This window comes from Ornithodoros turicata, chromosome 9 (assembly GCF_037126465.1).
Source record: "Ornithodoros turicata isolate Travis chromosome 9, ASM3712646v1, whole genome shotgun sequence".
NCBI classification, from domain to species: Eukaryota; Metazoa; Arthropoda; class Arachnida; order Ixodida; family Argasidae; genus Ornithodoros; species Ornithodoros turicata.
This window is the reverse complement of record NC_088209.1, coordinates 36,177,156-36,202,875: the sequence shown is the minus strand read 5'-3', so window position 1 is coordinate 36,202,875 and position 25,720 is coordinate 36,177,156. Positions and strand designations below refer to the sequence as shown.

The window sequence follows — 25,720 nt, the reverse complement described above, 5'->3', positions numbered from 1 at the left end:
AACCTAACTACTGTAGTTAACTACAAAAAAATAAGTTTAACTAGTATTTATAACTACCATTTTTGCAAGCAATTTCTAACTACTTTTTACCTATACCATGCAGTAGTTTAACTATAAGTAGTTATCTACTGCACATCCCTGCTGAATTCGCGGAAGACTGAAATATATTGACCTCTCCGTTCACGCTCGCTACACATTGTTCGACCGTGGAGAGCGTTGCTCAACGGCGAGAACTGGAAAGAAAGAAAAATAGGAGAGGCTGAGTGGTCGAAGAATTGACGCTTTTGAACGGTGGCGGTAGAGAGTGCTCTTGAGATATCCTTCAACTGAGAGTACAGAGTTGAAAATGATTAATGTTAAAGCAAATAAACACCGACTGCGCATTTAAAGAAGAGATATAAAAACTAAGGCTGACATACTCTTGCCAGATAATAAGAGGACAGGACGCTCCCTGGGGAGTTCTTTTGGAGCGTAAGTCTGGAGAGGATGTGTGAAGCGAGCAAGTGAAGGAGAACGGCAGAAGACGAGATGGATTGATTGATAACGTCACGTAGCGTACACGTGACCATGGTGACAGTGGGAGACAGAAGGGGGTGCGCGGTTCATGAATGGCCAAGCACGACTGAGCACAAGCTGCATTGCCCCGCAGTCTCCTTTTGGGTAACAAGCTCATTCTTATCAAGGTAGCTCTTCAGTCCTTTCTGTAATCGTCTGAGGTATACGATAATGACGAAGTAGTGCAACGAACATTAATATGACATACCTCCTTCTGTCAAGATGTGTGAAGGATGTGGATGCCATGGTATCATCGTCCTCCTTCGGTTCGTTCAGTCTTCAGAGTAGCGACACTGAGCTCCACAGGCGAGCAGGGGAAGCCATCTTGTTTTCCCTCCGCACCAGCGCCATCACCAGTTAGGACGCAGGCAATGCTCACAAGCAATTCAAAAAATTCATTTCCCGTTCAAGAATTGGTCTGCCTAAGTTGCCGACACTGCGTGGTGACCCATGTTCGGGTCCCGGCACAGACTGTGTTGAGTTTGCTACGGGTTTATATATATATATATATATATATATATATATATCTCAAGGCTCTGTGAGGCAAATCTCGGCACGGTTTCCTACAGAGATCACTGCCACTGCGTGCTTGAGCCGACTTCATAGGCTATGAAGTCGGCAGAGGGCGCAAAATCTTCCTTTTGAGCAGCATACGCTTAATCGGCAGTGATGATCTCTCTGCAACAAAATGTCACCAACCAACCAAGAAGAATTTTTACATCCGACGTCGATTTTTGTTTAACCAACCATGTTTGTGGTCACGCCAACAAATAACAGATTGAAAACGCGCAAACAGCAGCCCAGTATATTTCGTAATGATAAGTGACGGTGGAGCAAGCACAGCAACGATTCATTCATTGAACAGGGCACGGAGGGCACGTTTTCTCAAACGTGTCCTTCATTCTCTAAAACTCAGTTAAAATTCGAGAGGTCTCCTTTGTTCTCTCTCTCTTTTTTTTTTTCCTGTGACGTCACTTCTCTAAATCAAAAATATTCTAAGCTAGCTGCTATCGCTAAAGTGCATAATAGGATCAGAACGTGCTATAGCTGGCTTCGCCGCGTCCTCTACTTTAACGCCAATGAAGAGCTTTCCTCAGCAGTCGCTTTAGATGTCAACCTAGTTTTGACAGAGTAGGCTCTTCCCTTTTATATTGTTTTTTGTTGTTTTTTTTATCGTTTCAAGCGCCAGGCCTTTGACGAGTAAGGCCTGCATGATCATTTTTCTTTGCCTCACGGCCCACTTATGGCGCAACAGCATCAAAATTATTAAGTTATCTTCTCGTATATATAGTTTTCTTCATTTCATTCAATATTAATATGTTCCCAAGCAGAATACATTAACATACGCGAGCAAATTGTGTGGAACAATTCGGAGAAACCGGCGAAAGCGAACTTCGTGCCGATGGGAATTATTGCACCTGCTTGCCGGTTGTGCCGGGCTATTTCGTGCAAGTGCTCCAATTTAACGAACAGTGTCATCTGCAGAAAACAGATTCGACCGCCCGACGGTGTGAAAATTAATGTCCTGAATTGGTTCCATTAGTTAAATGAACATAATTAAAATTCAGACAGATAAAGTCATTCAGACATTGATAAAGGCAGAAATGCACAGTAGAGCACATGATAAGTATTTCTGGGGAGTGTGGGGGGGGGGGGGGGGGAGAGAATTTATGTTAGGAGTCGCAGAACAAGACAATTTCAATTTCTCCTCTTGCCTTGCAAAAAACCTTGCCGCGTACGTATATATTCGAAACGCAAAAGCAATACAAGAAAGGTGTAGTCGCACAGTTCCAATTGTTCTGTTTGTGGAACATTTTCAGATTTCGAACAGGAACGTCGTGTGGTTCAAGAAAACGTGGTTCCGGACCTGCAGCGTCACTGCGCATCGCTAGGTGTAGACGTCGAAGTTCTCGACCTGCAACAAAGCGTCACGGACCCTGGTCTTCAACTCACAGCATCTGCCACGCTGAGGGAACTAGAAGATTGTCATGCCAGCTCCCTCGGTTGCTTCCTCATAGTGAGTGGCCTTCTTTTTTTTTTCTCTTTTTTTTTACCTTGTTTACATCCTCACGCTTTCGAGCACTCTACATACATATTCCGTGCTTAAGACCGAACTATTGAACTCAGATCCACATTATGAAGTTCCTCAACGACGCCTTTTGTGTTACTGTTAAGATGGGCAATAATGCTCATATTTTGTAGTACCTAGTACGATACCAATACATATATACTTGCCAGAAATCAATATAATAATGTCTCACGCTTCCGACACGTATTGTATACGCGAGACCACGGCTATTGGACTCAGCGCCGCATTAACCTTGACGTCTTAAACGAGGCCTTCTCTGTCACTGCAGTGCTAGGCAATAATACTCATAGCTTGTATTAATGTGTTAGCATTAGAAGCCCCATTTTGAAGAAAGGCCGGCGTCGTAGCGGGGTGACTGAGGTGTCCGTGTACAGCGTGGCACGTGACGGAGAAGAGCGAATCATGCTGCGCTTCGCAAGCTGATTAGTTCGTCTCCGTCACGTGGAAGCGCGGAGCGACGGCAGCTGGAGCCGGAGCCGTCGTCAGTTGCGCCTCCTCTCTGGATGTGTTCAGACGTGTCTCCTGCGTTCTCCAATAGTTTCGCGAGCGCCTGAGTTTGTGTATCCTGTCGTGTGGCAGTTTAAACTGCAATGTCCGCCAATGGATCCCTGACCTTCTACTAGTGGCTCTACTTTAACTGCAAAGCAGCGGAACGCTGAAGCTATTATAATGCAAACACATAATACTTGCCAGAAACCAGTATTATAATAGCAATATATACACAATATTTTGACTATGATGCATTGTAATACTCCTGCATATTGCGCTGAGTCATATCAACGTTTTATTGTTTGTATTGCAGTTAGTCGCTCAGCTGTGAGCTGTGAGTCGAGACAGCCCAAGATTGTTTTCTGTGCTGCGCTGAGTTGCACGACTCAGCAATATTACACAGAGCATTACACAGAAATAGTACTATAATTAGATAGCGTATTTTTAGTCACTAGCGGGTAGCGCTCTTCGTCGCATAAATCGTCATTAGGCCAACCAACCTTCGGAATCGTATCGTTCTGTCTTCCAATTGGAAAGAAAATTGATACATCAAAAGGTATGCCACCCCCCCCCCTCCTTTCTCAGCTTATCGGGAAACATAGCGATATCATCCGCGACACGACGATTAGCATACTGCGTGCTATGCCGTCAAGAGCGCCCCTTGTTAGTGCCAAAAAATCCGTTCTCTACTTATAATGCATACAAGGTATTACTATTACGGCCCATCCCCTGTGCGATAGAAATACAAGAACCCTCAATCCTGCTTTTGTGGCGCAAAGAATGATGCCGAGTTCCGATTCTCTCTAATCTTCCTGATACGCCACCGAGACAGGCTTCTCATCCCCTTTTAGCGTCCTTTGATGTAAGACTACGCCGCGCGCTCGTTACACTACACCTTTATCCCAGCAGCCATGATAAATCCCCACTTTCCGGAACAAACAGATATACAGCGGAAAAGAATCGTACCGAAATCAATACGCTAATGTTCCTTCCTGTTTCGATTACCTTTCTACCTTCCTTTCCTTAATTTCCTCTTTCCGAAAAAAAAAAAAAGAAACAGAAGAGAGAAACAAACACGATAAACGAAAAACAGGATTCCAGTGAAAAAGCCCGGGGTTTAGTCAACATCGGCGTAGTATACGGAGACAACAAAAGGAAAGGATGGAAGTAGCGTGCACAAATTGGGTTCTGAGGCTCCGACAGCTGGTAGAAAGGAGGGGCGAGGTCTCGAGGACCAACGGCTCAAATGAGGCTCCGTAAACTCCATAGAGGGAAGGCGGCACGTCGAGGATAAGTGGGGACGTGTGGAAAACACGCTGTCGGGTATCTTCTCAGGACAGCGGCGCTAATGAACTCATTAGGGGCTTTTGCCTCCGTTTGGGCCGTTCGGTGAACGAACACAGCCGTCGGGGGTCTCGACGGAAGTGAAGAATATGTGCGCTTCAGAAAGTCTATTGCGATTATATAGCGTGAGTATCGCCACCATTCGTGCGCTCGCTCTATAGCCAGATGCGATAATGATTTCTCGCCGAAATCGTTTCACTGTTCACGTGAATGCGTATGCGTGGGAGCATGCAGGTGTGCGTGGCATTATCTATAGGCGCATTCGTTGCTTCCACGCTTAGGTTTCCTCCGGCATATATACACTTTGAGCGAAGGATGCGTTAGTTCTCGAGATGATTGCTATTGTTGAATTCCAATGGCAGATTCGGAGCGCCTCCGGAGCAAGTTTTGTTGCTCCGCCGAGAGCAAGTATGTTCGATTGGCAGATTGGGAACAGTTCTGGAGTATTCCAATGGCAGCTTTGGAGCGGCATTCGAGCCAAGGTCGCTCCAGGGAGCAACCGAGACTGCTCCGCCAAAATAGGCAGATTCAACCGGAACTCTACGTGACGTGTCACTTGTCGCTCGTGCTTCCTATTTCCTGTCTCTGCTTCGGCAACATGGCCGCTTCCCGTCGCGTCTTCGCCGTCACTAGTATTTCGCGTCGTACGTTAGCAATTTTGTTTCATGAAGGAAGCGATAAGTCAGACATTACCAGGGCAACGTTAGGAGATTAGGAGGACCTTGATGTTGCAAAACATGGCGTTATAATGAAACACGAGTACCTTCTTCTTCTTCTTCCTCCGTCTCTTGCCGCCATTCACTAAGGGAGATTACCCAGGGCTAAACTCCAAGTTGTGCGGAAGTGTTCCACTCGCAGATTCGGATCACTTGCTCTAGGCCTGATCAAGCCGCTCCACTGCGGAGCCTGCCACTTGCTCCGACTCTGCCATTGGAATGTTTGGTCGGACGGAACACGCGGTGTCTGGGTGTAGGACGCTATTAGAAGGGCGCTGAAATGTCCTGAGACAGTGCCGCTTTCGAAATGTGCACTGACCTTTGTTGAAACCTGAGAAGCCTTCATTGTTGTAGGATAGAAATGAGCGGATACCCATAATTCATCACCAGCAGGATAGCCGAGTGGGTTGAGGCGTACCGTTACCCGGCGTTGGTGGTACCCAAAGTTGTGCTGAAGAACTGGGAGGTTGTGGGTTCGAATCCTACCACGGGCTGAGCTGCCTGAGGCTTTCCCTGGGTTTTCCGAAGGCTGTCCAGACAAATGTTGGCACAGTTCCCCCCGAAGTCGGCCCAGGACGCATACTAACCCCCCTGTCCCTCACACCTTCCTGCTGTCCTCTTTCCATTCTGTCCACGTATGTGGGCCGCTCATAGTTACAGTTGCTTCGCGGCGCTAACACCGAATAAAAAAAATAACATAATTCATTAAACCCAGAGCTGCTGCGCTTTCTATGTCGGCCATTTTCGGCAGAACCTCGTGCGGACTTTATGGAGAGGAAGAAATTGCAGAAAGTTAGCTCTTACACTAATTTGGCTTTTGCGCTGTCATTACGGCCGTATTGCGATCCTTTTTTTGTAAACGGTAAACTAAAGGCAACTAAACGCAGTCAGTGTTCAGATCACAGACGCAGCGATATGACGATGACAAGGGAAATCATGAAGGCGCAGAGCAGTGTGCCTCATCAGCACGTCGTTAGTGAACGTCTCGATCTTCATACTTCATAATTTATAATTCGTGGATTTACATCGTGGAACATTACTCTAGGTTAAAGTGACCAGATGTCCCGATGTAGGCGGGACAGGTTCCTCTCACGGTCGCAGTCCCACTGTCCTATACCAGATGGATCGATCGATTGGTTGATTGTATACCAGCCTGCTTGTGGGATGGCGTCTTTCCCCGCTTAGGTTGCAACGAACCCCGTATTGGGGGGAGGGGGGAGAGTTGCGACTAAACAGCGCGAGCACTTTTAACGTAACTATAACAGAAAATACGTTCACTTTAGTGGACTTCCACAATCTCGAATCAGCCACAGTCGTCACGTGCTTGTTCCACCTTCAGCTATTGACGCACACAAGTTTTCTTTCATTCCCGGAACTGCTGTAGAATTGAACAGCCTTCCTAATCAGGTTGTTTGCTCCGAAAACGTCCAAGCTTTTGTGAAACTGCTCGATGACTTTGTTGCACCGTGCTAGTGTGTTCACAGCAAGAGCAGCAGTGTTGTTTAGAGCATTGTGTTGTAGTGTCCATTACTCATGCTTTGACTGCCAGATGGCAGTTAGTATTATAAATAAATAAATAGAATAAATAAAATTAACTTCCGTCTTTCTGCTCTGAGAAAGTTTATCTATTCGATATACTGAGCCCTCAGTGCCCTTATCGCAGTACTATCTCAGTAACTCAATACTATAACATAACTCAGTAACGTATCTCAGTTTCTATAACGTAACTCAGTAACGTAGCTCAGTACTCTTATCTCAGAAAGTTTATCTGTCTATTCGATAGACTGGGCACTCACTACCCTTATCGCAGTAGATCCCAGTAACTCAATACTATATCGTAACTCAGTAACGTAACTCAGTACTCTTATCTCAGAAAGTTTATATATTCTATAGACTGAGCCCTCAGTACTCTGACGTGACAATTTTCGTCCCAATTGCGCACATAGTTTTTTCTTTTTTTATAGAAAACTGAAATTGAAAATTACGGGCAACACTGTGTCGAAGTCACTCGTCAAGTCAGACGCGTAACACTGTGTCTAAAACGAACGAAGTCGGCGACGTAGTCATCATGAGCAGCAAGCCATTCGGGAACATAGATCACTGTGGCTTGACAAATTGATTATTATTTTCGACCACACGTCGTCTCGAGCCATTTTTACTGCAATTTGTTTACTAGCAAATTAAATGTACTTAGCGTTCCCTGTCGCGTGAATAACTTGTTGTACTGGGTTCACAAGCAACAAACTGTTAGACTATACAGTGGAAATATGGACGTCGTCGAAAAAGCCATACAGTGGCGGGATTTGAACCACGCTTCTCCTGATTGCCAATCAAGTGCCCTACAAATTAGGCCTCGCTGGCATCTGCGTTCCTGCTTTGAAAAAACCAGACAACGGCGGGATGAACACCATCCTGCCGCTGTCTGGCGTTTTCGACGACTGCCATATTTCTACTGTCCGTGTTGTAACGCATTGAAGCTTGTGTTGTGTTTGTCTGTCTGTGTTTTCCAGCCTCAAAACAGTCGCTTTCCATCGTGTTAAACCACGCCGCCAACGTAAACTGCCCGTCTGCTGCCCCACAGTATAGCCCTAATATGTGTTGCTGACGAGCCATTACCATATAGTCAGAACACTGTCGAAAGCGAAGCTCGCTGGCGCACGCTCATCAAGCTGACTCTGTATGGGAGCAGTGGTCGTGGGTGGCTTTATGATCAATCATCGCTGACGGTAATGACGCAGTGAAAGCGCAATTTAGCCAAGAGTTCGGGGCGAGACTTTCCCTTCGCGTCTGCAAGCTTGAAGACACGCGAAAGAGGATACATTCGTGTCTAATGATCGAGTATAATTGATGCGTGCGCAAAAGAACGAAAAGCAGAGTGCGTAGGCCAAGAACATCAGGGTACAGTTTCCTGTTACACCGCTTCTCCTGTTTGCGCAGAACGTTGCAAATCGTGGACTTTAGGACATCAACGGTCAGAGCTTCTTTAGCCCAGGCTCCAAGGCTATAGGAATACTCGCGCTCTCACTTGGAACAGCGGCTTGGCCGAGTTGTCAGTTCAGCGAGCCAGTTGTAGTCACCGCGTGACCGTTCGTTGTTGGTAGCCAAGGTCGTGGGTTCGAATCCCAACATCGGCTCTGCTGTCTGAGGTTTTCCCTAGGTTTTCCGAAGATTTTCCAGGCGAACATCGGCACAGTTCCCCATGGAGTTGGTCCAGGACGCATATTATCCCCTCCCCCGTCTCCCACTCCTTCCTGCTGTCCTCTCTCCATGTGTCCACGTCTGTCCGCTGCTCATAGCCACAGTTGCTTCGCGGCGCTGACATGGGACTTTAAAAAAAAAACGTTCACTTTGTTTGGATAGGCAGTGCTCGTATAGAGATATTTTGTGCCCAATAGAGATCGGACAGGTATCTCGTTTATCCGGAGCCATCACCATACTGTCTGTCGACAATATCCCTATCGCGGCGGACCTCCATCTGACCAAAAGAAAAAGGATCAAGACTTAAGTGACGTCCTTCAGGGACAATGCCAACGCCAGCGAATACCGTGGCCGGAGGCCGTTAACACGTGTTCCGTGTAAGCGAATCAGAGTGAGACTCGTTCTGAAACATCGTTTCCAGCATGCTGCGCGTCCAGATGGGGAAAACCAATCTCGGACGATCGGATAAAAGAAAAAAAACAGCGTTAGGAAGGTCGTTTTCGACAACGTTGACCGGATAATGAGTTATCGTGTTAACTCAGGTACGGATACGTGGGAGATTACTGTATTGAGTAAACCGCGCAATTTCGGTGTATTGGGCAACACCCTGTTTTTTAGCAGCCGCGCCCCTACAAAATCTATGATGATCAGTTTCAAGTGGTAAACGTAAGCGTGAGAGTTCGAACTTTACCCCCACCCCCCAAGCAGCACAATGTACTGAAAGTCGAGTGCAATAGGGGTGGACGGTATGTGTTTTATCAATGTTCCTTAGTTTCACGAGTCTGTTCAAGGCCTTCCACCTGCCCGTCCACCCCTATTGCACTCGACTTTCAGTACATTGTGCTGCTTGGGCCTTTTCTTCCTAATCTATATCTAATCTAATTTAACGTAAGCGTGAACACGGCAAGCAACGTAACAAAGTACACGTCATGACAGAAAGACTGCAAACAGGTCCCAAACATTGCAATGAGAGACCTGAAGGGACAATACTTACAACAAGTAACAACACTGACATTCGAGGCATCCCTGCATGGCGGAAACTCAACCGCACTGCATCCGGAACTTTTCCACATGAGAGCGTGAGATGTTTTTCTCTTTTTTTTTTTTTTCGATATAGTGTTTTTTGCCGGGGTCCTCGTAGCAGGCATACCCGACTTTCGAGACTTGACGTTGTCTCGCTTTAGTAACCGGACACAGATATCGTTTCTCCTGAGAAATTTCACAAAGCCAGGGGCACTTCTCTTGATTTCTCGTATAGAACAGGAAAGATCATCTTTCAACCGAAGGGCAAGAAAGGAAAGGAGATGTTCTTTCGTTTTATCTGCAAGACCGGCTTCTATAGGATTGCTTTGATACCTACCTATACCTTATTTTCTCAATCCACATATCGCACTCCGATACCAGTGGAAGCATTGTTAATTTTTAATAGAGATTTGTGTTCCTAAGAGAAGAAAACGGTGTTGTGGTTTATCTGGAGCGACAAAGCGAACAACAGTTTTATTATATGATGATGATTAGGGAGTTTCACCGCCAGGGGGCGATGCTCTACCCCATTGCTGGTGGTAATGTCGAAAATGTAAGGTGGTAATTGAATAATGAGTCGTCGCCTCACAGTGAAGACCGAAGTCTTATACGGTGTCCAAAAAGGTCAGAAATGCTTCGAGGGCAGAGCATTGATGGGCTGGATTTGGCAATGGACCAAGGAATCTTGACCAAGTGAAGGGGCGAGAGTCCAGCTGATTGAAAGACCCTGAAAGTGTGGTTCGGGAAGGCTGGTAGTGCGTGCAATGGAGATGGATGTGATCTAGATCTTCCAGGTCACCGCAGTGACAACATCTGGGAGACTCAACCTGACTCAAGCGGTTTCGCCACTGAGCTGTAAAAGTCCACATTGAGTCGCATCCTATGAATTCATCCAGCGGCTTGACGAGAGGTGTCTCGTGGCAATCGGAAAGCGAGCGTTGGATCAACTCTTGTAAGCATGTAGATGGGGGGAGAATATCAGTTGTCCATTGGCGGGAATCCAGGGGTGCCACTAGACGTCGAAGAGTGGAACGACGGTCTCCTCTCAGCAGTGTAATGCTCGTCCGTCTCCGAGATGAGAGAGCTGCTTCTGTGGCGCTGTCAACCCGTTCATTCCCCATGACACCACCACCGCAGGTGCCCTGCTTCGTGCACATGCTGGTAAGCAAATGAACACATCCGTCACTACGGGTGAGCAGTTAAGACTAAGCGCGTATTACTCAGCTCTTTTCGAACTCCCCATATTTTCGAGCGCCCGTCCTGTCTGTTTCTCCGTTCTTTGTCCGTGTATCTTGCGCTCTCAGTTCAGATGTCCCCATATTTGCTTCGCTTGTACAAATCTCTAGTTCTACTTTATCTGGAATTTGCTTCCACTTGTTGGAATCCGAGCGACGCCACGCGTCATCAAATGACTGAAAATGTTCAGCGTCGTTTTATTAGATTGTTTTACGACTGGCAACATGTTATGACTATCATCCTTTACTTAAAGAACATAATACATTGTCTTACCGTGGCTTATAGACGACCTTCTGTTTACAGACATGTGACGTAACGAAGAAGACCGGTTCGAGGTTATAATTTGCTGTGGTGGGCAAGAAGCGGGAAAAACGCGTCGGCTGATCAAGCTGATAAGGTTGATAGGATGTCCACCAGCATGCTTTGCGCGGCGGCGAAACGTAGTCGATGATGTAGGGGTGCAGGTCGTCTATACTACGACTTCATTTTGTTTTGTTTACCATAGTTCACTCTTTGGTTGACTGTCCCAACCTTCTCTCATCAATTTGTTTTAAAGTCCCGGCTATGCCGCTAAGATGCTCCCTTGCTTTTTTTAAGTTGGAATGTGTCGCGATCAGAGTCCTTTAACATTACTGCTCCGCGTTAGCGCCGCGAGGCAACTATGGCTAGAGTCCTTTAACGCGCGTTATGACTGAGCATAATATGAGAAACCTAATCCAAGCAAGTCCTACCTAAACCCACCGGGCCTAACCTAGCCTGTAGTCAGCGCCCCCTGGAGCAGTTGCGTTTCTACACTCTCTATAGTACCTTCGCGATAAATGAAGTGTATAGTAGAGGTTAGAAGAGCTACACACTTCTGTCACTTCAAGGATCAATACGAATGCGGCTTCGCTCCGGTACCGCTTGTAAGTATAGGGCCTTTAAGAACCTCTGAAATATCGCAACGAAGACTTCGAACTACGAAGTTGTTCCCATCGTTTTCTACGGGGCTTTGTTTCCATGCACCGCACCCGAGCGTAATGCGGCTACCGTGCATATTCGAAACGGGCGAGGGCCATCATTAGTTCTCGCTAACGACGCAAGGCGATAATGACCCAACCGTCTCCACTCCCCGCAGGCGTATACCCTTCTTGCGCACAGCACGCCTGCAGGTTTCATTAAATTTGATTGAACTCTGCCTCCTCCTTCTACTGCAGTGCCTTTTACGGGCGATGATCGCACCCACGCGATGAATATGACACTCTCGTTCATTGTGCACGGCACTGTTGGCTTAAATATAGAATACAATGGTGCGTGAAATTCGAGCTGGGACTCGCCCCCGATGCCTCTGTCGTCGATAGAAGGTGTCCTGTGACTTATATCCTGCATGGTAATGTGAGCATATGAAAGTTTACGCTGTGGGGTTGAGGGAATTGACTTTTTCTCACGACTCCTTATGCGCATGACCTGGAGTGCGAAGAACAAGGTTATCTCCGTGTTCAATAGATGGCGCTGTATGGAGACGACAGAAGTGGGGACCAGTGGCGACGCCGCACGAACGGCGCGAGCTCGTCGGTCCCACACTCTTAAAAATGAGGGAGGGGGGGGGGGGGGTAATGGCAGGACGGGCCCACCGTTGTGTGCCACACAGAAGTGGGCGTCTTCACGACTACAGCAAAAAAAAATTAAAAAAAACAGAAAGACGTATGGAGGATAGAGGATGAAGGGTGGAGATGCGTGGAGGGTGCATGAGTTCGTCGGGAAGAGCAAAGTGAGTGAAAAATTTACTTCACCACACAGCACGCTCCTAGCCAACCATCATCCCGAGTGGCATCGTCCTTGCCCCTGATTTGCTGAAAACGGGGGGCGTACACCATTTTTGTGGCATAATGATGCAGCTCATAATTGCCACAAAAATGGCGTACGCCCCCCCCCCCCGTTTTCATCAAATCAAGGGAAAGAACGTTGTCATTCCCGATTATGGTTGCCAGGAGCGGGCCATGCGACTGCCATGCGTGCCTACAACTGTTCTCGCGAATGTTCCACTAAAAACATTTATTTTCACGTCCTTCGGACAGCGACCCCGGTACGCTCCGCAACGCGCACAATATTTTTCACCGGTACGGCTCCATGACGGGGCACGCGTGTGCACGCGCAGCATGGACTAAAAATACCGAGGCACGAGCTGAAATCACGTTCACTGCGAGAAAGAGCTTCGATTGTATAGTTCCGTAACGGAATCAAAGTTTTGAATTATGATAACGAGTACGAAGTTAACATAGCGTGGAATGTGATTTGAGGTGAACTTGCTTTTGCATTTTAGTGCCCCTTTAAGCCTGCAGGCATGCCACTCTAACCCCTTCAGTAAAAAAAAATAAAGTAGAAAGACGTCGCGTCAATAATGTACTGTATGAAGGAGTCGCGTCATTGCATTTCGGACCGAAAGACAGCGCGCAGACATTCGGTGCTTCTGTATTCCAGTCCCGTTTTCCCCAGCTGCCACCGAGGGCACCGAGGTGACGTTGAATTACAGCTGCTTCCTGAGCGCTGTCCAGAGAGCTGCAGGAGTTTGATAATGCACGTCCTTTACGGATGCCCCAAAGGGATGATGGAAAAGGGAAGTGCGCCTTGAACTTTTCGCACATGTTCTTGTTACACGCAACTGCATTCGGCAAGGAGGCGGGATTCTGAGTCAACGAACATCAAGTGGTTTTGGAAAATGCGAAACGTAAAAAGGGGAACAGGTTCATGCATTATTATGCATTATATTGCTGCTCGTGCATATTGTTACGAATCATTCAACGTCTTCTATAACTATTGGAGTGTATATAGGAACTATATTTTCTGTTAAATTGATGTAGTGTTCGGCTTAAAACTGACTGTTAAGATGCGCTGAAGTACGTCATGTTATATGTTTCTGGTTGCGGCCGACTCTGAATCGTTCATCGTTCCGTGGTGCTCTCGAAGTTGGGGTAAATGACGTTCAACAACAACAAAAAGAAGAAGAAAAGAAGGACAAGACACGCGAAAAAAAAAAAAAACGGCCCGGGCACATTATTTAGACTGGCTTGGATCGGATCGGATCCTACATAATGGTTGCGCTTGGCCTTATGACTTCCTGAGAGGCACAGAACTTACGTAGAGTGCCTGAATTAGTTTTCTTTGTCTTCTTCTCTTTTTCTTATCCTTGTTTCTTTTCGTCTTGTTTTCTTTTTTCTTTTTTTTTCAATTGAATAGCAAATCAGCCAACCCTGCGTTGGGCTGACATCTCTCTAATATTTGTCTTCGAACAAGCATACCATACCACCTGTATGAAAAGATCTCGAACATCAGCGCACTAAAAGTGTCATCGCAGCACTGCCTGTTCTATTTCTGTTTCGTACAGTGCGTTTTTATGCAATTAACTCCGCACTCCAGCTGTTGCTGACTGATTAGCTGATTCACGAAAAAAAGTGAGCCCATCTTCCTTAGCGTTTGAGCCCACTATTTCATATACCCTTAATTTACCGATTGTCCTTATTTTGCTCAGCGAAGCCTGCAACTGAGGCCGGTTCTAAAACTCTGCCTTATCGCTTTTGCTCTTAAGTGTAACACTGCATCATGTGCTTCAGAAGAGCGCCAACGCTCTCGTACCATTACATTTAACACACCTCAAATTTCCAATATATCCCTTCTCCGTGTCGCATTTTGCATACTCTGGTTTCATTTAACTGATTTTGATTAACACCCTCCATTACCCTAAAAGCTTTACACTGCCACTGTTCCGCGAGATTTTCTGCCTACTAGCCTTAATCGTGGTCCCAGTGCGTCTCATCCAAAAAAAAGGCTTTGGTGTAAGTATATGACGCGGGCGCCGTATACCAGACTATACGCGTGTAGCGGTCCTTTCAACGTACAACCTTTGCAGCGCGACCTTAATATCACACGTCCACAAAACTCACTTAATATACAAACGGTGGCTGCAAACAGAGAACCCCCGACACTGTTGAAATATCAAATGGATGAGAGGCATTGAGCACCACTGTACATGGTTCGCCACTCTGAAGCAACACGTCGAGGTCTCACGGGGAGGCAAAAAAAAAATTTTAAAAATTGCGTCTCTTGTTTGTTTTTTACTTTCCGCGCAAGCCGATACCTCTGCGTGCAGCGGTCGACCCCTAAGTATGCTGCGCTGTTCCTTGCTATCATCTTTCACGGCCCTCGCCATTTCGCTCGGGCGAAATGAATGTTTCATCCACCCGATCCTCGGAAGACCTCTACCGTGTTTTCTCGCCGCGCGTGGAAACCATTTCGTTTTACGCCAGCTTCACTTGAGGGCGAGGAGCTGAATTCGAAATCAGGTCGGTACTTTCGCGCCACGAGAGTCTCATTGACTTCACCAGGGCGGCGTTGAGAAGCCACTACCCACACGCACTGCTGTTGCGCTGTTGTATATAGCCACAGTCTTGAGATCTCCCGTATTGTACACTGCACCGTAGTAAAGTCGGCCAATCTAGCTGCCCGCCCGCTATAGTAGCTGGAAGCCAAGTATAATAAGAAAGGGCTACACAAGACGTGCCAACGACAGGGCTCCAACGAACACAGAGGACACTGTTCAGTATTTATGCAGCCTGCGGGGACGTGTAAGAGAGTCCGGTGACACAAAATTACGACCAGCTACTCCGCATTCATGGGCTGTTGGTTGTTAGCAAGTAAGCAAGGCGCTGGAAGGGTGCCCACACTCTAAAAAAAAACAGACCTTAACAGCATAGCACGCTCTGTGCCAACCACTGTCGCGAATGATATAGGGTTGTCGCCCCGTGATTCGAAGAGATGGGGGAGGGGCGTACGCCTTTTTTGTGTGTGACGCAGTAGCGGATGAAGTGCATCAGTTCTTTCGAACCGCGTTGTTATAAATGTACTGCCCTTACAGCGAAGGGTGAGCCGGCAGGAGTCCGCGAGGCAGATCGAGTTCACGTCCCTTTCTCTTTCTGCGCCTAAATTAAAACGCTTCCGAGGTGCCGAGGTGAAAGATATCTTTTTCTTTGCTCGAATAGTTTTTTAAACACTCCTACGCTCCCGATGCTATATTGTGACTTTTTTTTTAGCTCCGCTTATACCGAACGGCCCCCTATATCGAATATCGAATTTTCTCTCGGTCCTTTTTTGACTTCGTTATAACGAGACTTTGCTGTATCCTCATTGATCGTAATGGGAGTGACGGTAGTGTGTCTATTACACGTAAGGTTTCATTGCCTGTATGTGCGGCGATATGGTTGCACGTGCCGCAGGGTGGGGCTGCTCATTTGGCTCCTCATTGAGCTCATTTGGATTCGGTTAACCATAGCAATCTGTGCACGAGGACGCAAAGCGCCATTATTTCAGGTATTTCAGATATTTATTTCCAAGTGACCATGAACGATAGGAGTCTGGGTAATATGTGTACATTATGTGCTTATGTACACTGAAGATGCACACCCGAAGAACCATTATTGAAAGTAATTGTTCTGGAGCTGAAACAAACAAAGGAACAAACACAACACAAACAAGTTGCCTGGGAACATCAACAGTTGGGTTATGGCATCAGCCCCATTTCATCATCGTCTCTTTGTGCGTGCGTGTGTGTGAGAGAGAGAGAGAGAGAGAGAGAAATATGGGCAGTCATCGACAAAACCAGACAGCGGCGGAATTTGAACCGTATTCGTTTCTTGTAAAATTGCCAACGCCATTCTTGTCCGCTGCATGCATTGCCTTGAGACATCATCAAAAATGCCCGTAGAAATCTTCCTAGTTAGAAACATAACGCCTGTCGGTAACAGCTAGTTTACCATACGATGCAACACCACACTTGAGGTATTTTCCTCGCTGTCTTAGGCGATCGCTCGACTTGACTCTTTTTCCTCTTTCTCGCAGCACTGTTTGGTAGGCGACAGGATGTTGATTGAAAAGGGTCGCGCTCCCTAGTGTGCGTACGCTCATACTATGTCACCCTCACACCTAACCCTGCAGCAGCAGCAGCCAGGATTCCTGTTCTTTGCTCGCCATAGGGGAGATTAAGAGAGCATATATAGATGAAAATAGGTCACCAGGTCGGGAAAACTTTCTTTCAGCCATATCTTCCTCCCACTTTTAATCAACGCTAACTGGGATTTCGAGGCCTTTTCATCTTCATTGATCCAATCGTTCCCCTTGGGAAGGGAGGGGGGACTCTGGCCGGGTCTCTAAGATGTCTCTGCAAGAACACTTTCGAAACTTCCCCTCCCTCCCTTGCAGTCCTGGGATTTTTGTGCCCGGGATCTTATCACCTCTGTTTCAGGAGGTGGTTCATGCTTCCCGCTTCTATAATGCTGCAGAGAGGTTAAACGCACGGTCGGACGAGAGACCAATTTCCAAACTCTGCCAGGAAGCAAGAAGGACCGAATGGTCTTTACGCTTTCTACTTGTGTTTTTCTTCTTTTAGAATATAGGGAAAGGTGAGTTCGCTAGGAGCCCCGGAGGCAAGTACAGAAAGTGCGTTGTATTTTCCCTTTTTCGTCAGGGTGTGTGGAATGGAGGTAACGGCGTCTTCGCTGAGCGCGTTCCGGCTAATGCTTGTATCGCGTGCCCTGCGGCCCTATATGTGGCGTGTGCCAAACACTTTTTCCAGCTACGCGGGCTACGCGAGATAAATAACGGGGTGCAGTAATGTTATTGAGTTGAGCGGTTACGCAAAATATCGCAGCGCAAAATACTTGCCGTGTGTAGACACCTCGAGTTGGTTAGTGTAACTCCAGCTATGGCGGCGGTGTTCATACGAGTTTTACGCGAGAAACTTTAGGCCTGAAGGGTAATCAAGTATGTTCATTACTGCGGTGGCATGTTTTGCGTCTTTCTTTCTTCTTTTTTTTTTTTGTTCTTTTTTTGCTTTTTTTGTTATGCCCGGTTTCCAACGAAGGATATCTGTGTGTTTGTGGTCCGCAGTATATATGAATGCCATAATAGCCTTGGCCCTCGAGCAATCAATTTCAAGACCTGCAGGCGTTCGTGCAGTCTTTTACAGACACTTAGCCCGATGGTGGATGTGCTGTGACTGCTTTCACTGTAACAAACATGTGACGCGTGATCGCTGTTTCATTTTTTTTTTTTTTTTTTTTTTACAGCGTCAGATGTACAGTGGAGACTTTCCGAGATCGCGTCGAGATATGCGGATATAAATGTAAATAACAAACACATGAGGTAAACATTCCAAGTGGTGATGATTGACGAATGACTTCAGCGTGAGTGGCAACAATGGCGCTAAACTGCCTCCGCTTACAAACTCGTCAGCAACATCGCCAGCTTCAACAATCACGGGAGCTTGGAGCACTATAATGAAGTGTACTGAATCCGTGACCTCAAGTACTGGCTGACAGTGTGTTGCCTTCCATTTCTTATTCGCGTCAAGGAGCTTGTAACCTGAGGAGACATCGCAGTCGCGCGAAAATAAATGCGTTTCGAAAGTTGAGGCTGCATATTTTGCTGCATGTTTTTACAGTTTTCGTTTCGTAATTGCGTGCGCATTTCGCAAATGTCTAGTGTGTCCTATATAAGTCCGTGGTCGGGTAATTACGCTTTTCTTTTCTTTTTTCACGGCATTTTCGGAAATTAGCATGGTGTATTGTTCTCATAGAATGGGCCATGCTGTGACAAAAAAGAAACTTGAGAAGGAAAACTGCGAAAATAAGGAAGACAATTGCGCTTTCTAAATACTTGCAAAATTATTTGCTGAATGGGATGATCGCTTCATATGATGACGGCTACTTTGGCTGATCACTTCCCAGTCTGCTAAGTATAAATGCAGTAAACCCCCGTTATAATGAAATCCCCATTTGTTTGTTTGTTTGCTTGTTTGCTTTTGGGAATAGCAAGCCTATATCATGGCTAACATCTCCTTTCTCTTTTCTCTTTTTTTTTTTTTTTTGTCAGCATTAAATATATCCCTCCCCCCTTTCCGAATTATCGCTTCGTTCGACGGTTCGTGCTGTCAAGACGGAAATAAATGATTTTTGAACTCGATTATTCGAAGTGTTCTGCCAGCCGCCCCCACTTAGTGCGAGGGCGAGCCGGCGGAAGAACCTACAGAAAATCCAGCTGACGTCATTCTCTCTCTCTCTCTCTCTCTCTCTTTCTTTCTTTGTTTCTTTCTTTCTTTTTTTCGAAAGCCTCACTTTTTCTAAAGCTCAAGCGGTGTTACCATACGCTCCTGCCACTGTTTTTGCGGCACTTCTGCCTTTATCGAATTGTCGCTGTTATCGAATTCTTTCCTGATCCCGTTGACTTCGTTATGACGAGGGTTTGCTGTAACTACATTAACCATTTGTTGTATTTCATAAACGCGCAAGAGTCACGTGACAAAACTCACTACTTTTTTGTGTGTGTGCGCGAGCTTTCGTGAAGCGCGTAAAGAGACAGGTTGTTGTTTCTGCAATGTAAAAAAAAAGACGACGAACACGGAATCACTGAATCCCCAATGAGATGACAATGGAAGAGAAACAAGTTCTGAACAGGATTATTCGACGCGGATGCTCACATTAATCCTGATGCATGTAAAGGAAAGTGCATTTCATATCGAACGTGCGTATAGTTTGTTGTGTATAAGAATCTTTCATGAACGACCTCTAGCTCCATGCCCACACAAAGATCTATGCGGGCTTCAGATGGCGTAGCAGGGCAGCCCCTCGCACCACTCGTCGGGAACGCAGTAGTCCGCGATGGTAAATATTTCTTCGCGTTCTCTGGCCACTATTGCCGGCCATGAATACGTAATGTTCCCTGCCGCTGCGAAGTTAGATTGAAAAGATAGAATCGTGTGGTCTTTCAGCTGATATTAAAGAATAGGCAGAAAATAAGATTCTATTGCTCTTCCTCCTAACAAAATGAAGATGCAGTAGCATGCAAGAGATTGCAGTAGGAATGTTCGTGTTTCCGCTTATAAGGAAAGAACCAGGGCAGCTAGAGTGTGCGCGTCGAATGGAAGTTCTCGTTCCTTTCTGCATTGAGTAATTCAAAGTATGCGTCTTGAAGAGTAAGGGCCATGCCAGGATTGTTAAAGTACGTCTGTAAAGTGGATTCACTTATTTAGAAGGACAGAAATCGTTCTGTGAAAGGAAGTGCCTCAGGACAGAACCGCGCATATATTTCGAACAAAGACTGTTGTACTGGTGCTTTCGAGTCATATTTTCTCATGGCATAAACGATCGGTTCAATGAATAACTAACTGGTCTGGCTGTGCCTGTTTATGTGTTTGTTTATTACTGTTTATTTCCTGTGGCTTCCTTCACGATAAGCCCCAGATTGCCCGTATTGCACGACGCGTCACGTGGTGTGATGCAAGATGGCCGTGTACGGTTATGCAACAGAAGCACACAGTTAAAATGTTCTTGTATTCCTCAGCGAAATCTTCAGCTTCTATACAGACATCATTAGCGTGTGCACGCCCAACAGCAATGAAATGGTGAATCATGATGTCATGAGATATTTCATTGCTTAGGCCGAGGTACCCTACCCCAGATCATGTGGGTTGATATGGTTTGATTTCGCATGTCACGCACGCGAATGTAGCCGAGTAAAGACTTAGGGTTCGTCCAGTGGGCCTGTGTTCGTTAGCATATCGTCATAAGTGATCGAAGAGCCCAGCGCTGATGGGCAGGATTGCGTCAAGTCCAAGAATATTCGGTATATTGACCAGCCATGATGTATGTGACTTCTAGTTGACGCATCATTTGCAGGTCACGAGGGTGTGCTCAATCACAGCTGGGACAGTGCGGATTGGGAACGACATTGTGTTGTTGAGGTCCTACGTCTGCCGAAACAAATGGGTCAAGGCAGTCGACGGGGGGGGGGGGAAGTGACGGGGAAGTGTGCCTGCCACTTCGAATGATAGTTGGTGGGGTCCACTCTGTATGTGTCATACTCAAAGAATGCATTCTTCATACGAGAGGTTTGAACGTACCACAGTGACACCACAGGAGCGTCACAAGCTTTTTCACTTGCTCTCTTTATAGTGCCTGGTGGGTGACAAGTACAAGCCATTTGCACTGCCAGATGTCATTTCTAGTGACACCTTCGAGCAAATACACAATGCCTCATCGGAGGCTGGACTCGACGTGGGATCATTGGCCCATTGGTATCAGCTCAACGAGAATCTGCTTCCTCCGGCCTACGAGCTTCAACCGCCTTCATTTGTTCAAGGCTCAGGACAAGGGTACGTGAGGAACGGTTGTATTGGCTTATCTGGCTCTACACAGCGATAACAAACCTTTGTGCAGTCAAGGAAATGTTACATGTCCTCTGGGAACCGCCGAGAATGGTGTGCTCGCCCAGAGGATCCAGGAAGAACAAGAGCAGGTGACCAGGGTGCTCCAGTACGGCGCTAAGGTGGCGCTCAACGAAGGCCTTATAGAACCGGACACAGAACGCCGGTTTCGTATGTCAAGTATGTGTCTCCGGGTTATTTTCCAGTTGATCGAAACTGCAGCTCTTGCTCAATATTAAGTGGAAAAGTAATGCATGTGTAGGTCCGTCCGTAGCTCCATAGGACCACGTGACCAAAACCTTACCGCCAAGGACAGGCCTAGATAGCCCGTTGCGTCCGTCCGTTATGCTGCCGTCTCCTAACACTCCAGGACGCTTTCACTTTCATAGACCACGTGATCGACAAGAAGTTTGCGCTTAGCGTCAGGCTCTCACTCTTCAATCGCCTTTTGCGGGTCCTGGGGTCCTTTCGCGCCACGACTAAGTCGTGGTGGGTGGTTTCGCGCAGTACGAGATAACTGCGTTTATGTTTAATACCCGTGTCACATGGGCAGTCTTTAATGACCAGTGAAATGAATGGCCATTGAACATGTAGCGCCACCAAGCGTGTGATGTGCAAACCTGTCAGGGAGCATTCGATCCAATGCTCCTTGACAGTTTGACACGTGACACGCTAGATGGCGCTACGCGCATGTTCAATGGCCATTGGTTTCAAACCTCATTCAAGACTGCCCTTGTGGCAGGGGTAAAAGGGTGCGCGCGCCAGCGATGCTGCTGCCATGAAGAGCAGGGTCCGTACGACGATATTGACAACTCAAAAATGCCGCAGATGAGGCGTGATAATCGATAAATCATTAACTCGTACTTCGAAGATGCATGTGCTGGGTCGCTAAAAATTATCTGGGTATTATGTATCATATATGCATGAACCGGAACGATTGAAAGCCGCTGTGACAAATTACCTCCTCGGTCATCAGAAGTTTCCGTCGCTCTTCAGTATTTGCACTTGACGGTTCCGCCTTCTTAGCATGCATTATGTTGATGTGCAGTTTTTGTTTTGTTTTGTTTGGGTAATATACGATAATGTTCATCAGCTGTTCTGCGTTGACACGTGTACTAGGTGTGTTCTGCTTTCAAGCCAGCCACGATGTTTCGGTTGGCGACCTTGATGCACTTAGTTAAGTGTTACATGTTACAGTTAAGTGTCAGTTTGACATTGCATTGTAGTTCTATGCTCCATTTTGTGCACACCTCTTTATACAGATATTGCTTGTGCGACCTCCGTCATGTAGTTCCCTCACTGGCCTTTGTCGTATAACCAAATTAATAAAATGAATAAGTACAAAAGGCTGAAGTTACATCAACCCTTCTACAGGTTGCCTTTTGTATTGACATGATAGGTCCGCGTCCTCTCGCAAACGTTGCATGTCGCCGTAAACATTATGACATCAAAGTAAAAAAAAACGGGCATGTTGGTGTTGATCTTGCATGATGAACTAGCACTGGGAACAGGACAGACCTGTCCTGTCGTCTAGCACCTGTCCTGTCGTCTCTTCTCTCTGTCCTGTTCCCAGTGCTAGTTCATCATGCCGTGAACACTGCACTCGATAGCACTGCATTCAAATAAATATCTGTTCATGAGTGCACGCGCGCTTTAGATTTCAGTTTGATGTTGCTCTACTTCTGAATGCACAATCAAACAAAATGAAATCAATTCGCATTTCTATGAAATACCCTTCCCTCTTTTTCCTTTATTTTAATATATCGCTTTAACATTTAACGCGTTAACTGTCCCTACATCATTTTCGTAAAGGACGTAAAGTATGCTATGCGTTGACCGTTGCACACAGACTGCTTTCGTGAGTACGTCATGATAACGTTTCTCTCTCTCTCTCTCCAACTCTGAACTGTTCATTTAGGTGTACATTGGTTATTGGACCATGCGTTGAAGCTCTCAAAAACTGCCCATCAAAGAATAATTTGTGCCGTTCGACATTTTGAGGGTGAGTACCTAATGAATCGGGGGGGGGGGGGGGGATTAATGTTAGTTGTTCAGAACTGCTTCGATACTATAACCTACTTATTCCTTTTTTTTTAAGATGTAAATTACAGTGACGCCGCTGCACCTTCGTTCGTTGACGTCCTAGTGCAGGACGGCACCTGTCCTGATGAAGAGACGACGAGTAGCACCGACGACCTTCTAGCAGATGTGATTTTGAACTTAGAAAAGAAGAACGTACATTATTTCAGGTGAGCACTATTCCTTCAGTGTAGCGCAAATATAGTTCTTCTATGAAGACTTTTTTTTTAACGACATGAAGATGTTTGTTTTCCTATATACCCGTGAAATTGCCACTATCTGATGGTTGTGAAGCACTCTGTCTTTATCTGCGATGCCCACAATCAATCATAGTTGGGTTGCATAATATATCCAAATACATATCCCCTTTGTATCTATGTGCCATTTGTAGGACTGCAGGAAATGTGGTCCTGTTGTCGTTAAGAAGCCCATAATTGATCGAAGGGCACAGCGCGGTATACCAGGTTGCTCCGAGGTCCAGGTCCGACATGCTTGATCTCTGAGCGAACTGCTCCTGTTCTCATAACGTCACGCAGCGACGTAGACCTTGCTCCCCCTCTCTCTCTTACGGGCTCACTGAAGGCGTTGAGGGGTTTCTGGAGCGTATTCGGGTCAAGGACCTTTGGCGTGCGCTACACGACAATTGTTTTTTTCTGCAAGAATGCTTGTTGTTCCTTCTTCAACCGGCGTCAAGCCAGAAAGCGAAAGTTTAATGGAGGTTCTTTCAATTCCCTCTTAACACGCCTGCACACAAAAAATCAACATGTTATGTGAAAAAAAAAATGTGTGAACGCTCTGCTTTCTGGCATCGCCAACAGTCCACTTCGTCCATGGAAGGAAAGCTCCTTCTCTGCCCAACGGTCTCCCATAGAAGTCGAAGAATTATAAAACAGATAAAAATAACGCAAGCATCACCCATCATTAGCCGAGCAGTACCACATTGCTGTTCAGAAACCCGTCTCGACTCCAAGGAAGGAAGCGCTCCTCCATTTCAGGGAACTTTAGGCACCTGTGAGGGTATCAGGACATCCTGGTTATTAAGAGCGTCGATTTCCTCGAGAACTAGGATGCTCGGAAGCCTGGCAAGCATGTTTCCGAATCACGAGACACCGACATCGGGGCGTGACCGTGTTAACGATTCCCACTTGTCACAATTGACGATTTCAGAAAATCCCAGTGCTCCTTGCGCACGTGTTGCATCCTGGGAGATTACTGGAATGAGGAAAGAACTGCCTTTCATGTTTCGTTTTCGCTGACCTCGACTCCTCGTGGATAATCGGCCGAGAGAGGAGAAATCGGAACAGTTTGGAGACCTTCTCCTTCTTCCTGATAAGCAAGTTCCCATAGTTCAAAGCGGCGCTAAGCTCTCTGGGATTTCCTGAAGTCGTCTATATGCGTCATAGTTTTATAGGAAGCTAGTTTTTTCTTCTTTTTTTCTTCTGTATCTCTCTGTCTATATGTGGTACAGCAAAAGGGGTTAAGCTCTTGCAGGTAGCATAACTTGTCCTCCAAACATCATTCTGTCATTCTTATTTTTATCCATAATAATTATGTAGGCAACCCAGTGGCATTTTCACCTAGGAGGATCTCTATCCAGCAGTTGTCAAAAGCCTGCTGTTCTGTTCTGTTCCGTAAGAGCTGCTTTCATTGGGAGGTAGCAACGCGCATAACGCACAAAAGAGCTTCCACCGTGATCTCCCGCGGTACTTTGCCCCTCTCTTATATATTTGTGATGTGTAATGCTGCCCGTAATTACCCACAGCGTTCCGTGGCACCCGACCGGACTGGATACGGAGCGCTGCGAGCACGGTCGCTACTTAGAGAAGCTGACGGAAGCGCTCATATCTAGCATAAAATCTATGGTTGACGAAGCCTCGAAAGTCGACACGCCGGACTGGGACGAGCTGCCACCGACTTTCAGAAAAGTTGTTCAGGTACACGCGCTTGCAGCGATACCCTGCAGCGATATGAATGCAGATTATGAACGGCCTACTTTCGCAGGAAGTCGTCCGTGAATCTCAAACGCACCTGTGCAACAGCAGGCAGCTCCTTAGGGTGCTCGGAGTCTCCCAGTCGCTCGACAGCGATTACGGCCCGCTGATTCAGATTCAGCAACTCATGCTGGCCGACGAAGAAAGAGCGAGGCACACTCCAATCATAGTTTGTGGGAAAGAAGGCTGCGGGAAATCCACGCTTCTCTCACAGGTGTTTTTGCCTTTCCTAAGAATGCCGTTATGCAACCCTATTGATATTACAGGTAGTACGCCCTAAGAAAAACAGGAGTAAACTGGGGAGTAATTGCAGCTTCTAGTCTTCCAGAGAGTACGGCGTAGACGCAGACCAGCTCGTGGACAAACTCCACGGTGCAAAACCATGAGTCTGTGAAAAGACAGAAGGACGACACCAACTGTCCTTCTTGGTGTTGGTGTCGTCCTTCTGTTTGTCCCTACACCACGACCTACTAGATTATAACGACCATGTCATAATCGGCAATTCCTATGAGGAGTCTGTCCGCACGATCCGCTAGGGGCGCCACTCGTCGGCCCGCGACATCTACATCATGATAGGACAATGGAAATTCGAATTTTGAACGCGCAGAAGCGGACGTACGACTACCGTAGCAGACGACAGCAACAGCTCCTATAAGAACGCGTAAAACGATGATGATAATCAACTTTAGAAAGAAGCATCTCCCGTGGGACGTCCACCGCTTGTACAAAAATTCTAAAGAAAGCTGAAGCACAAAGTATTGCAGAAATT

At 46.6% G+C, this 25,720-nt stretch overlaps 1 protein-coding gene across 4 annotated transcripts in view; it reads left to right on the top strand.

The window, feature by feature from the left end:
• Positions 1–25,720, top strand: part of LOC135368804 (protein qui-1-like) — a 336,239-nt gene that overhangs the window by 284,948 nt on the left and 25,571 nt on the right. For all 4 annotated transcript variants that reach the window (XM_064602319.1, XM_064602318.1, XM_064602320.1 and 1 more), the window contains 7 exons: positions 2,376–2,572; positions 20,631–20,830; positions 20,895–21,061; positions 22,800–22,883; positions 22,980–23,130; positions 24,723–24,894; positions 24,962–25,165. In XM_064602319.1, the coding sequence (XP_064458389.1) occupies positions 2,376–2,572; positions 20,631–20,830; positions 20,895–21,061; positions 22,800–22,883; positions 22,980–23,130; positions 24,723–24,894; positions 24,962–25,165 (1,175 nt within the window). The remainder of the gene's footprint in view (positions 1–2,375; positions 2,573–20,630; positions 20,831–20,894; positions 21,062–22,799; positions 22,884–22,979; positions 23,131–24,722; positions 24,895–24,961; positions 25,166–25,720) is intronic.